Consider the following 14,703-nt stretch of genomic DNA (forward strand, 5'->3'; position numbering starts at 1 on the left):
TAATAGTGTAACTTGTACACTGCACCGTACCAAAGTGTATGGAAGTGTGCTTGTGTGTGTGTGTGTGTGTGTGTGTGTGTGTGTGTGTGTGTGTGTGTGTGTGTGTGTGTGTGTGTGTGTGTGTGTGTGTGTGTGTGTGTGTGTGTGTGTGTGTTCCTGTGTGTGTGTGTGCGTGTTCCTGTGTGTGTGCATGTAGGTGTGTGCGTGTGTGTGTGTGCACATGCGTATGTCCCTGTGTGTGTGTGTGTGTGTCTTGGACAGCATCCATGACAGACAGACAGACAGACAGACAGACAGACAGACAGACAGACAGACAGACAGACAGACAGACAGACAGACAGACAGACAGACAGACAGACAGACAGACAGACAGACAGACAGACAGACAGACAGACAGACAGACAGACAGACAGACAGACAGACAGACAGACAGACAGACAGACAGAACACACGTGTTGCTCCCAGGCTGAGTACAAGGTAACGCAATAAACAACCCTACAACCCTGACCCTGAGAAACCACACCAAGCTGGGAAGAGGGCAGATGATGAAGGGAGGCGGAGACAGAGAGAGAGAGAAATAGAGAGAGAGTGAGAGCGTGGCATGGGGAGAGGGAGAGAGAGAGGAAGAATGGTGATAAGGGGAGTGTGGGACTCGAAGGGAGGAAAGACACACAAAAAAGACAACCATTCAAACGTACTTTACAAACACATACAATCAAAGGTTTGGCAGGCTGGTGGGAAAGGGAGTATGGGACTGCAACAAGGGAGGTAGAAAAAGAGAGAGCCAGGCCAAGCATATCCCTTACAGAAAAACCACAGGATTTCACGTGGAAAATCACAATATTTCAAATGAGTAGAAATTTCACGTGATCACGTTTTCACATGTGTAGTTTCATGTTATCACATGTTGCTTTACATGTTGTCACGTTATCACATTAACTTCACATGAGATCACATGAAAACATGTGTTTTTGGAACACTTCATATGTGATCACGTGAAATCCATGTGTTTTTTACGTAAGGGACTACAACACATGATCCTACATATCTATATCGAAGGCCCGCTACAATGCACAGCTCTCTAGATTTATACAACATGGGCTCTCTCTACAACATATATTCCTTGCGTCTATGTCCCGCTGTAATACAAAACACTCTGGATGTCTACACCCCTGCCTGCTGCAACACTGGACGCACCATATGAATGCCCTGCATATCTCTATATGAATGAATGTTCACCATATTCATACCCTGCATACCTACACTACCGTTCAAAAGTTTGGGGTTTAGAAATGTCCATTTTTGAAAGAAATGCAATTTTTTTTGTCCATTAAAATAGCATCAAATTGATCAGAAATACAGTGTAGACATTGTTAATGTTGTAAATGGCTATTGCAGCTGGAAACGGCAGATTTTTGTGTCTCTAAACAGAGTAGAAAAAGGAGTGGGAGGCCGTGGTGCACAACTGAGCAGTCTCAATGTCAACAGTGAAGAGGCGGCTCCGGGATGCTGGCCTTCTAGGCAGAGTTCCTCTGTCCAGTGTCTGTGTTCCTTTGCACATCTTAATATGTTCTATTTATTGGCCAGTCTGAGATACTGTATGGCTTTTCTTTGCAACTCTGCCTAGAAAGCCAGCATCCCGGAATCATCTCTTCACTGTTGACGTTGAGACTGGTGTTTTGCGTGTACTATTTAATGAAGCTGCCAGTTGAGGACTTGTGAGGTGTCTGTTTCTCAAACTAGACACTCTAATGTACTTGTCCTCTTGCTCAATTGTGCACCGGGGCCTCCCACTCCTCTTTCTATTCTGGTTAGAGACAGTTTGCGCTGTTCAGTGAAGGGAGTAGAACATAGCTTTGTACGAGATCTTCAGTTTCTTGGCAATTTCTCACATGGAATAGCCTTCATTTGTCAGAACTAGAATAGACTGACAAGTTTCAGAAGAAAGTACTTTGTTTCTGGCCATTTTGAGCCTGTAATCGAACCCACAAAGCTGATGCTCCAGATGCTCAACTAGTCCAAAGAAGGCCAGTTTTATTGCTTCTTTAATCAGAACAACAGTTTTCAGCTGTGCTACCATAATTGCAAAAGGGTTTTCTAATGGTCAATTAGCCTTTTAAAATGATAAACTTGGATTAGCTAACACAACGTGCCATTGGAACACAGGAGTGATGGTTGCTGATAATGGGCCTCTGTACGCCTATGTAGACATTCCATTAAAAATCTGCCGTTTCCAGCTACAATAGTCCTTTACAACATTAACAATGTCTACAGTGTATTTCTGATCAATTTGATGTTATTTTAATGGACAAAAAATGTGCTTTTCTTTCAAAAACAAGGACATTTCTAAGTGACCCCAAACTTTTGAACGGGTAGTGTATGTCTGGCGTATCTAGAGTATGTCCTGGGCTGGGAATGACCCCTCTCACCCCAGAGAACACGGAACGTTTTCCTCATAAAAAGACTACATAAACCTATCTAAACCTGCTGATGACAACAGCACACCACCATCCCACTGGATACCTTAACACTGACACAGTCTCACTGTGGAAGCACAATATCTGTTCTGTGCTGGTGGGAGAGTGTGTGTGTGTGTGTGTGTGTGTGTGTGTGTGTGTGTGTGTGTGTGTGTGTGTGTGTGTGTGTGTGTGTGTGTGTGTGTGTGTGTGTGTGTGTGTGTGTGTGTGTGTGTGTGTGTGTGTGTGTGACTCTCACATTCTCACAGCAGAATTAGACGTTTTTGCACATTTCTCCAAACTTTCTCCAAATGTCACATGTAGAAGTTGCTCTGAACATCACATTTTGAAGTTAAAGGGATATTTCAGGATTTTGGCAAAGTCTACTTCCTCAGCATCACATCTCATGGATACCATTTGTACGCCTCTGTGTCCAGTATGAAGGAAGTTAGCCTGTTAGGGCTAGGGGGCAGTATTTGCACGGCTGGATAAAAAAAATGTACCCGATTTAATCTGGTTACTAATCCTACCCAGTAACTACAATATGCATATACTTATTATATATGGATAGAAAACACTCTAAAGTTTCTAAAACTGTTTGAATGGTGTCTGTGAGTATAACAGAACTCATTTGGCAGGCAAAACCCTGAGACATTTTCTGACAGGAAGTGGATACCTGATGTGTTGTATTACCTTTAAACCTATGCCATTGAAAAACACAGGGGCTGAGGAATATTTTGGCACTTCCTATTGCTTCCACTAGATGTCCCCAGCCTTTACAAAGTGTTTTGAGTCTTCTGGAGGGAGATCTGACCGAACAAGAGCCATGGAACGATGATGGCCCATTAGACACCTGGCGCGCGAGTTCATGTTGGGTACCCTCGTTCCAATACGTTATAAAAGAGTATGCATTCGTCCACCTTGAATATTATTCATGTTCTGGTTAAAAAAGGCCCTAATGATTTATGCTATACAACGTTTGACATGTTTGAACGAACGTAAATATATTTTTTCCCCTCGTTCATGAAGTGAAGTCCGGCTGGCTTAGATCATGTGCTAACAAGACGGAGATTTTTGGACATAAATGATGAGCTTTTTTGAACAAAACTACATTCGTTATGGACCTGTGATACCTGGAAGTGACATCTGATGAAGAGAATCAAAGGTAATGGATCATTTACATAGTATTTTCGATTTTAGATCTCCCCAACATGACGACTAGTCTGTATCGCAACGTGTATTTTTCTGGGCGCAGTGCTCAGATTATTGCAAAGTGTGATTTCCCAGTAAGGTTATTTTTAAATCTGGCAAGTTGATTGCGTTCAAGAGATGTAAATCTATAATTCTTTAAATGACAATATAATATTTTACCAATGTTTTCTAATTTTAATTATTTAATTTGTGATGCTGACTTGACTGCCGGTTATTGGAGGGAAACGATTTCCTCAACATCAATGCCATAGTAAAACGCTGTTTTTGGATATAAATATGAACTTGATAGAACTAAAAATGCATGCATTGTCTAACATAATGTCCTAGGAGTGTCATCTGATGGAGATTGTAAAAGGTTAGTGCATCATTTTAGCTGGTTTTATGGTTTTGGTGACCCTGTCTTTGAATTGACAAAACATTACACACAACTCTTGTAAATGTACTGTCCTAACATACTCTAAATTTATGCTTTCGCCGTAAAACCTTTTTGAAATCGTAAAACGTGGTTAGATTAAGGAGATGTTTATCTTTCAAAGGGTGTAAAATAGTTGTATGTTTGAAAAATTTGAATTTTGACATTTATTTGGATTCAAATTTGCCGCTCTTGAAATGCACCTGCTGTTGATGGAGTGCACCACGGGTGGGACGCCTGCGTCCCACCTAGCCCATAGAGGTTAGAGGTAGTTTTGAAAGCCAATGCTAACTAGCATTAGTGCCTGGACTGGAGTTCTATCGGTTTGTGCTATCATGTTAAGGTTTTGGATAGGGTTAAAACGTTGAATTTAGGCATTCATTCTGAATGGTTAAGTTAAAGGTAAAGGTAAAGGTTAAGGTTTGGGATAGGGTTAAAACTAAATAAAAATAAACAAGTGTCTACCACTGGATTGGACACGCAACCTTCTTATCCGGAGTGATGGGATTACACACACTGGGATTACGAACACTGGGATTTAACAGGCGACCTTCTGATCCGGAGTGATGGGATTATGCACATCCGCCACCCCCGTGCACAACGACCCAGAAAAACCCAAGCCTACTTGATGGTAATAGCGCTCACTGTTGCCCCTAGTGGCCGGATTTGTAGGCATTTCCCGATGTCCTCAAGACAAGGGCAGACGTCCAATTAAGAAGTCAATCTTGAGCAATCTGCCTGGTTGAGGGCTGTATACTGATAATATAGTGATTATTTGAGGGCTTTTTGCAACCCTATGTCATGACGTTGGCCCATAAATACCTTTCTCCCTTACCCTCTCTGAATCTACTGAAGGACTTGAATAGCCTGTGTTAAATATAGAGAGTCTGGGAACATCAAACAAATGGGGAAAGGAACCATATTTTGTTAATAAAACCAGTTGGAAATATGCTTGATAACGTAATGAGTATGGATTTCATTTCAGTTGTCATCTGAGACATTATGATTGATGACAGGACGACATAAACTGTACCTGAGAAAGTATACGCCCTCTAGTTATCAGAGTAACATGGAATTGTTATGCAATTGAAATGTTTGATATTGAAATAGTTTGTTAGGAGATTAAATGTAATTTTAGCTTCCAAATGAGAGAATTGGGTTTTCATAAGGAAAGTGGCCTGCTTGATCAGTGGCCCAACCCTGTGAAGAGACAGGGGTTATAAATGATGAAACACCTCCCTCCCCCTCTCCACTATATAAGCCTTTGACGAAAAGGACGGGAGGTCTGCAGCCTCTACGTTAGAAGGACACACATGTCAAGTACAGAACTAAGCCAACCTCGGCGTGAGCTCTGGTATGAACTGGTATGAACTTTGAGCTTATTCACTACAGAAGTGCTACTTCCTAGCCGTTGAGTTAGCAGCGGCCGCTGTAACGTGGGCTAGGAAAGGATGGACGACGGATCCAGTCTAACAGACGGACGAAGATACCACCACGTATCCAATTTACCACCAGAGACATTCTTGCGAGGACAGGCAGGTCTGTTGGCCAACCCGGCCAGCATCTACGACCAATCTACCGAAGCGCAGCTCAGAGTAAATATTTATTGCATTTTCCTTTTCCAAATGGGCGGTAATTTAGAATGCATAAGATAATGTATTTACGATAGCATAGCTGCTGTTTCTGTGTTCCTAAATCTTCCCGCTCTTTCATTCAAGCCCAACCCCCTTTCCTTTGTGTAACCAGCTTTCATACAGGTTCCGTCCACCAGGACGTTTTCTGTATGACATCATTGTATTCTGTGTATTTGTAATTCTGTGTGATTAGTTAGGTATTTAGTAAATAAATAATTAAACCCAATTTTGTATTGCTGATTCAACTTTTTAGCCAGGGTTCGTGAAGATAACCAAGAATTTACAACTTTCATTATGGGACTGAAAATAAAAAAAGGGTTAATATTGACTGCTATCGATGTAAAATATTACAAAGTATTTTAAGAGTTTATTCGGAAGATAACGGCTCTATAAACATTCTTCCGTGGTGCCCCGACTTTCTAGTTAATTACATTTACATGATTAGCTTAATCAGGTAATATTAATTACAGAGAAATCATTTTATAAATTAGCATGTCATATCACTTAATGCGGCATAGCCAAAGACACGACACCTAGTTGTTTGTGTACGTATATGGATCTGGGCACACTACAGACACACACACACAAACAAACACGTTGTTCTCCCTGGTTTGATTATGGTCTGTATCTCAGAGGCGGGGTAGTTTTAACAGAGTAGCAGAGAGAGAACCATCAGACTGATACAGTGCTGCTGCACTAAGCTTATGTAAGACCCCTTCATCAATATTCTATCAGTGTTCTCATTCCATGGCCATGGCTGACTGAACCCAATGAAACAGCAGCTAATACAATAGGGATGTTGCACATGACAGCAGCTGATACAGCTACACCAGATAGCCTCTACTGTATCTTGATCTGATCACTTTGACAAGGTAAGCATAATAGACCTCACTTCGACACATATCTCTCTCTCTCTCTCTCTCTCTCTCTCTCTCTCTCTCTCTCTCTCTCTCTCTCTCTCTCTCTCTCTCTCTCTCTCTCTCTCTCTCTCTCTCTCTCTCTAGCTTTAGTAAAATGACAAGGCCACTGAGATAACAAAATCAACAATAAAAGTCACAAATAAATAATAGTGATTAGAGAAAGGGGAATATACATATAATTTATTAAAAATTAAATACAGAAATATCTCATTTACATAAGTATTCATACCCCTGAGTCAATACTTTGTAGACGCACCTTTGGCAGCTATTACAGCTGTGAGTATTTCTGGGTAAGTCTCTAAGTGCTTTGCAAACCTGGATTGTACAATTTTTCCCCATTATTCTTTTCAAAATTCTACAAGCTCTGTCAAGTTGATTGTTGATCATTGCTAGACAGCCATTTTCAAGTCTTGCCATTGATTCTCAAGCCAATTTAAGTCAAAACGGTGACTTGGCCACTAAGGAGCATTTAATGTCATCTTGGTAAGGAACTCCAGTGTAGAGTTTGCCTTGTGTTTTAGGCTATTGTCCTGCTGAAAGGTGAATTTGTTTCCCAGTATCTGTTGGAAAGCAGACTGAACCAGGTTTTCCTCTAAAATTGTGCCTTTGCGTATAGCTGTATTCCGTTTCTTTGTATCCTAAGAAACTCCCTAGTCCTTGCCGATGACAAGCATACCCATAATATGATGCAGCCACCTCCATGCTTGAAAATATGAAGAGTGGTATTCAGTGATGTGTTGTATTGGATTTACCCCAAACGTGTGGGGTACAGAGATGGGGTAGTCAGTCAAAAATCATGCTAACCACTATTATTGAATACTTAATGAGTCTATGCAACTTATTATGTGAATTGATCAGCACATTTTTACTTACGAACTTATTTAGGCTTGCCATAACAAAGGGGTTGAATACTTATTGACATCAAGACATTTCAGCTTGACATTTTTGTATTAATTTGTAAAAAATTCAACCAACAAAATTCCACTAAGACATTATGGGATATTCTGTGTAGATCAGTGACACAAAAACGCAATTTAATCCATTTTAAATTCAGGCTGTAACACAACAAAATGTGGAAATGTTAAAAAGATGTAAATACTTTCTGAAGGCATTGTAAATATTATAAGAGATTGACTGAGAGATTGTGTCTCTCTCTCTCCCTCCCATAACACATAGACACGTAAGCACTTTCACGGCAGAATGCATCATCTGTGAGAATATTTGACATGGGAATATCTCACACTCAGGTGACACCCCTCTGAGTGAAGGTGGTATGGACCATGAGATTTACTCTCACCATGGCGTTGAATAACTAGTGGGGGTGTGCACGTATGGTCTCACACACACACACACACACACACACACTCCCATACACACACACACTCACCACACACACGAGAACGCAATGCAGCCTCACTGGTGGCAACAAGATAGAGCAAGTACTGTATATTATACAACCTTCACATAAGAAGCTCAAGAAAAACCACACACACGCACACACAAATACACATCTAGCTGTAACTCAGTCTTAAGACACTAGTTAACCAGTCATACACACCGTACACACACACCGCACCACACGACACCCCGGCCAAGTGTTCTCGTTTAATAATTTACTTCAATTCATGGGAGGGAAAAGGCTGCTTTGAAAAATGCTGTGAGCTGAGAGGTGTCTGTTAGACATGATAGCCTTTTACAAGTCTAAACCATGCAGGGTTGAACCAAGTGTGGTCAGATAGGGATGAACCAAGATACTGTAGATAGTATTGTAATGGCTGGGTGACTCCGATCATAAATAAGGTCTATTCCAGGTTCCAACTACACCTCTGTTTCTGTTACCTCAGCTTGTACTTAGTGAACCTGCAGGTACGGTCAAGTTGGAACAACAGACCCAGGCTGCTCTCTCGGTTTGGGGCTCACAGCAAAACAACAGTCCTGGCAGTCCTGGCTCATATCCAAAGTGTTAGAGCTTACACAATTTCCATTAAGCATTTAATGAAGCATTCATGCCTTCATGAAAAAGAAAGTGTGTCGGTAGTGAAAAGTAAAGTCAAAGCAGTCCACCTCTGAAACGTAATCTTATAATCAAAGCTGAAAATGTAGTTTAGAGTCTCCACTCCCCTCCCCCCTCTCCCCCGCACCCTACCTCTCTCTCATTGATCTCTTTTTGAAATGACAGGTGTCATAAATAAGGAATTCTACAGGAATCCCAGCCCGAGGCTCCAGGAGCGTGCTCAAACTCGACTTCCATCCTGTCCCGTCTCCTCCCCTCCTCAGCCCAGAGGGGCCCCACCAGACAAGACGAGAGGGGCCGGCCCAGAAACAAAATCTCGCCTCCCTCCGCTAACAACAGCCAGAACAAAATCAGACCAGATCACCACCCTGTATTAGTACTGAGAACACGCAAACACCATGACATACCTGTACTGTCTGTCTGTCTCCTACACAACACTTAGACCTGCATACCTGGCCTCACACTCTCCTATACTAAAACATTGTGCCATACAGTATATTAATAACCCCCCGTACTGTCTACTATCTAACCCTGAATACCTAGCTAATAATGAGAGTCACTTCCCTGAAACATTACAATGCGAACCACAACGAAACAATAAAGCACAAGAAGGTCTTCAACATCAAAAAAAAAAAAAACATGTACTTGGTTGCCATTGTTTCAACCGGGATCGCCAGATCCTGAAACTTCAGTGTGATAACACCATAACCACAAACAGCATTTTGTAGACCTACGCATCACTTCCAGTTCCAGTCCACACCGTAAATACCTGGAAGACTAAAGGTCTCTGGAAACCTCTGGCTGCTCTGCTCCATCCTCATGACTCATACTGTCTCAGGCTCACACCTCCTCCCTGTACAATCAACACCAGGCAGCAGGATAACAGCACGGAGGGGAGGAGACTAATGACCTTTTACTGGCCAGCACCACCACCACCACTACCATAACAACACAGCTGAATAGGCTACCTAGAATACTGTGTCAGTAAGTAAGAACATTATGTTTCCCCTGTACTGTCTCTGAACGGCTTTTGGACACATGTCATAGAAACATTTACTGGTGTTTAACTTTTTCTGTTGCGTAACAACCCCATTTAGGAACAGTGGGTGCATTCTGACATCACGTGCATAAAGCAACTCATGCTGGGGCGACCGTTAGAGATATTTGGAAATCACTTGTGAAAAGGTACATTTCTTTGTTTTGCCTGTTTCTTCTTCTACTCTATTTGCCTTTAAAACCATGCACATAGACATATGAAAGTCTACAGAGGAGCTAGTGTAACGGGCTGAACCCTCTAGCTGCTGGTATACAGTACATAGTCTACTGCTTCGTAGAACTGTCAGGCAAATGCCATGTCACCGCGGCTGTCACAACAGGTCTCGTATCAACACCGAAACACAGAGACGCTGGGGCAACAACCAATGGCATACAGCAATGCTATCAACAAGGAAACACTGCAATACACGTACTGTACAACCCATACATTGTCTTAACCACCAAACACAAATGAGACCAGGTAATCCAAATATTTCAAGAAGAGATTTGACTAATTGTGGAATATTGCAAAACGGTATTGCATCACCTTTTCTGAAACAGACAGTTTGTTTGTAAATCCGAAGATGCGTTCTAGCTTGACGGTGATTGCGCTTTTATGGCGATAAATCTGGAATCCTTTTCGTTTATGGTACTAGAGAGGATTTGTTGATTTGTGACATACTGACAGGGACTATGTTGGGAAATAGCTTTAGCTGGTACTGCAGCGCCAAATTCTGAGATGGTGATTAATATGCATTGGATGTGTTAAATAAATCATATGAATGAACTTGATATTATATATCATGCTGATATTGTGACGTGGTGCTAGGTAGGGGTTTATGTAAGACTGTTCTCTCCTGACCATCCCTCAGCTACTGCCTGGAAGACCAGAGAGGAATACACTGTGACAGGACACTCTCTCTCCTTCCCTTTCTCTTTCTCTCCTTCTCTCCTTCACTCTGTCTCCCTCTCTCTCTCTCTCTCTCTCTCATGCTGTTTGTGTTTGTCTCCCTCTCTTTCACCATTCTGTTTATTCATGAGCACTTCGGTGCAAAGTACAGTGTGAGCAAACACACACTCACACTCTCTCTCTAATCACACACACACGCATGTGCATGTACACACGGGCGTGCACACACACAAACACACAGTAAATATAGGCGTTTGGTTTTGACAAGCTGCCAGACATCTCTGCTTATTCCCCACTATCCCCATTGTCCCCTAATGTCACTGCTTGTCACTGGGTTGTATGAGTGGCGATCACATGTCCCCCCCAGCATCTAACCCCCCCCCGAAAAACATCACCCCGAATCCATGATAGAGTATTTCAATGGCCCCAATATCACTTCTGCTCTCTTGTCCAGGGTGACCATCATATAGACTGAGTGTACATAATGTTAGGAACAGCTTCCTAATATTGAGTAGCATCCCTTTTGCCCTCAGAACAGCCTCAATTCTTCGGGGCATGGACTCTACATGGTGTCAAAAGCTTTCCACAGGGATGCTGGCCCATGTTGACTCCAATGCTTCCCACAGTTGTGTCAAGTTGGCTGGATGTCCTTTGGGTGGTGGACCATTCTTGATAAACACGGGAAAATGTTGAGCGTAAAAAACCCAGCAACATTGCAGTTCTTGACACACTCAAACCGGTGCGCCTGGCACCTACTACCATACCCCGTTCAAAGGCACTTAGATATGTTGTCTTGCCCATTCACCCTCTGAATGGCATACGTACACAATCAATGTCTCAACTGTCTCAAGGCAAAAAAAATCCTTCTTCAACATGTTTTCTTCACTTTTATCTAAACTGAGTGGAGTGGATTTAACAGGTGACATTAATAAGCTATGTCGTGTTCCTAATGTTTTGTACACTCAGTACTCATTGTACTTGTTTAGCTACTGTATCCTCTCAAACCACCCAATATTCACTTTCCTAAAGGTCATTCTCCCTCTCGCCTCACTGACCACCTGCCCCAAATGTTATCCCCCACCTCTTGGAAACTCTAGAAGTCCCCAAAAAATATTGCTTCATCATCATAACATTGCTTCATCGTCATTGTCATCATAGTCACCATCATTGTCATCATCATCATCGTCATCATCATCATACTTAGCCCTAGAGGGTACTGACCTTAAAGGCGTGCTTGCGGCTGATGTTATCCAACACCTGCACTTCTCCGATCCGAAAGCTGAGCAGAGGAAGACTTCCCAACACTCCTTCCTCCTTCTCGTCTGGGTAGGAGGAAGAGGGAAAAAAAGAGAGAAAGAATAAAGATTGGGATCAAAATCAACAAAAAAATCTTTGAAAAAACGCGAGAGAGATCTATTATAACAGAAAGAGTCCACACCTACAGTAAGTAAAGAGGGGTGAATAGTAAACGCACAGTCTGGTGTCGCAGTTTGCAAACTCCTCTAGTGGTAGCTGCAGCTGTAGCTGGCTTAGTGAGCACTACCATTGAACATCCCTGGAACAACACCCACGTCTCACTGTAGGGGAAATATCAATTTTGGTCCAGAAGTCCAGTGATAAGTGACACACTCTCACACACACACACACACACTCGCGTAAAATCCAACGGCGGTCAGATATTTTTTTTTTTAAATGAGCGGAGCGCTGGGGAAGAAAGAGGAGTGCGAGAGCGGTACTTGTGCTGATTAAATAATGGAGCAGATGATGACAATTTCGAGGACTGGCGATGAGGCTGACAGGGAGTCCACAGTAGTAGCTGCTGCCCTCCTTATCTCTCTCTCCCTCGTTCCCTCTCTCTCTCGCTCCCTCTCTCTCGCTCCCTCTCTCTCGCTCTGCCTGGCTCTCTTGCTCTCTCTCTCTCGGCTGATCCCTCTCTCGTTCTCTCTCTCTCTCGGCTGATCCCTCTCTCACTCTATCTCTCTAAGCAGAGCTGTACTGCGTAGATGTAAGAGCCTTCCTCTGTTGCGGAGCACACGTGTGTTTGAGAGAGAGCGAAATAGAGAAAGAGAGGGAGGAGGGATGGGGGAGGGGGAGCTGTGTTTGTGCAATCATACAGTACTATTTGCTGTGTGTGTGTGTGTGTGTGTGTGTGTGTGTGTGTGTGTGTGTGTGTGTGTGTGTGTGTGTGTGTGTGTGTGTGTGTGTGTGTGTGTGTGTGTGTGTGTGTGTGCGTGTGTGTGTGAGTGATAGCAATCAGCCCATGTGACTCAGTGTTGCTGGAATCCTGAATACTGGCCTTCAGCTAACTGTACCTGCCCTCTCTCCACCAATCAGAGAGCAGGGTTTTCTGCAACTCACAGACAGGTAAATAGCCACTCCTCTTTCTCTCAAACAAATTCAAACTTGACCTCACAAGTTCTGTATTTCATTGCAAAAATCTGTTCATTCTCAAACAGTTCTACCCTACAACTGAAATATCATATATAGGCTATCAAGTTGTATTAAATATACTGCATCATACAAACATAGTCACACATTAATAACGGATGTAATAAGAAACAATGTGATTTGTTGCCAAACAGCCTTTCAAAGTCGTCTCAAGATATTCCTAAGGAGAAGACTGGTGAGAAGAAACAGAGTTGTGATTGTGAAACCTGTGGCAGAGCTTCTCAGTGTTCACCAACAAACACCGTGCCCATCCAGAGACACAGAGACGCTAGGAGAGGCAAAACACACAGCAAACACACCTCTGAAAACACACACTTCTGAAGACACACCTGCTAACACAAACACTTTTGACGAAGCAAGTTGCCTACAATGACTGTGAAATGTCACCTCATTCTGACTCATTTTAGTGCAGTCTGACTCTTGTTTGACACCACACAGACTCCCTCACCTTTGTGTGTGTGTGTGTGTGTGTGTGTGTGTGTGTGTGTGTGTGTGTGTGTGTGGTGTGTGTGTGTGTGTGTGTGTGTGTGTGTGTGTGTGTGTGTGTGTGTGTGTGTGTGTGCGTGCGTGCGCTCGCGTGTGTGGCGGTTGGTGTGTGTGTGTGTGTGTGTGTGTGTGCGTATGCGTGTGTGGGGGTGGGTAGGTGGGGGGGTGGGTAGGTGGGTGGGTGTGTGGGAGTGTTAAGACACAGGATCAGAGTTAATCAGCTCCCTAACAGCTATATATTAGCATCCCAAAACAACAGCATCTCAACGCTTCTGAAGATGCCAATTAGTGAAGTAACGCACAAACACTCTATTTAGCTAAGAATTCCTCTATATTTACTGTACACTCAGGGTCAGCTAGGACATTGGTAACTTGTGACATCAAGTCCCTGAATGTACATACAGCATTAGGCAGTCAGGTATTTTGCTCTGTTGGGAATTGGATATTTGGGATGTTTTATGATCCTTTGGAGATGGGGGTGGTATGTAGGCTAGAAGTTAGAGCTGCAGAACTGTAGCTGCAAAGTTGCTTGTTCGAATCCCTGGCTGAGGACTGGGGACTTCTATACACACTCCTAATCTCCTTGTATAGAGCAACTACTCCACCTCCCCTGGCCAGGACAGCTGACATGCTTTGACAATGTCACCCCCAAGTCCCAACAACAAAAGATCTTAGCATCTTTTTGCCCCTCTCTCCTTGCTGGCATGGTGATCGTGGCAGTAAATCGCACAGTCAGACATGCTCCCTTCCTCCCTCTCTTTTTTCCACGACACAGCTGGGAGAAAAGGGAGGGAGACGAAAACATCCCATCAGACGTGTGTGAAATCCAGAGAGAGGGATCACTGTGACCAGAAGGAGAGAAATGGGGAAGAAAAGGAAAGAAAAGGAAATGAAGAAATTATAGAAAAGCAAGCGGGGCTCTGGGGCCAGTTTGTGAATATTGCTCAACGTGAATTTGGCCGTCACTTCACACTGAGCTATTGAATCACAGAACAACCAGAACATTTCAATATGAAAGATTCTTAGAAGCTGCTAAGCTCCAATTCCCGTGGGGGCGTTTTCTGATTGTTCGGTTCTATTCTTATCATTTCATTTCTCTGCTTTGCTTTGAATACGTCCTTATTCAGGTTGGATTTGCATCTCTGTATACGGGATAGGGAATGGAGTGGAGTGTTT

The 14,703-nt window shown here is 43.0% G+C and overlaps 1 protein-coding gene across 22 annotated transcripts in view; it reads right to left on the reverse strand.

Annotated features, from left to right (window-relative positions):
- plekha6 (pleckstrin homology domain containing, family A member 6) overlaps positions 1–14,703 on the reverse strand; it is a 166,921-nt gene that overhangs the window by 54,874 nt on the left and 97,344 nt on the right. For 15 of the 22 annotated variants that reach the window (XM_082959142.1, XM_082959145.1, XM_082959139.1 and 12 more), the window contains one exon: positions 11,815–11,915. In XM_082959142.1, the coding sequence (XP_082815268.1) occupies positions 11,815–11,915 (101 nt within the window). Of the gene's footprint in view, positions 1–8,780; positions 9,368–11,814; positions 11,916–12,031; positions 12,621–14,703 lie in introns of those variants that run through there. The other 7 variants (XM_082959155.1, XM_082959152.1, XM_082959153.1 and 4 more) reach the window with 4 other exon arrangements.

The sequence above is a fragment of the Salmo salar genome, chromosome 12, assembly GCF_965601325.2.
Source record: "Salmo salar chromosome 12, fSalSal1, whole genome shotgun sequence".
In the NCBI taxonomy this organism is placed as follows: domain Eukaryota; kingdom Metazoa; phylum Chordata; class Actinopteri; order Salmoniformes; family Salmonidae; genus Salmo; species Salmo salar.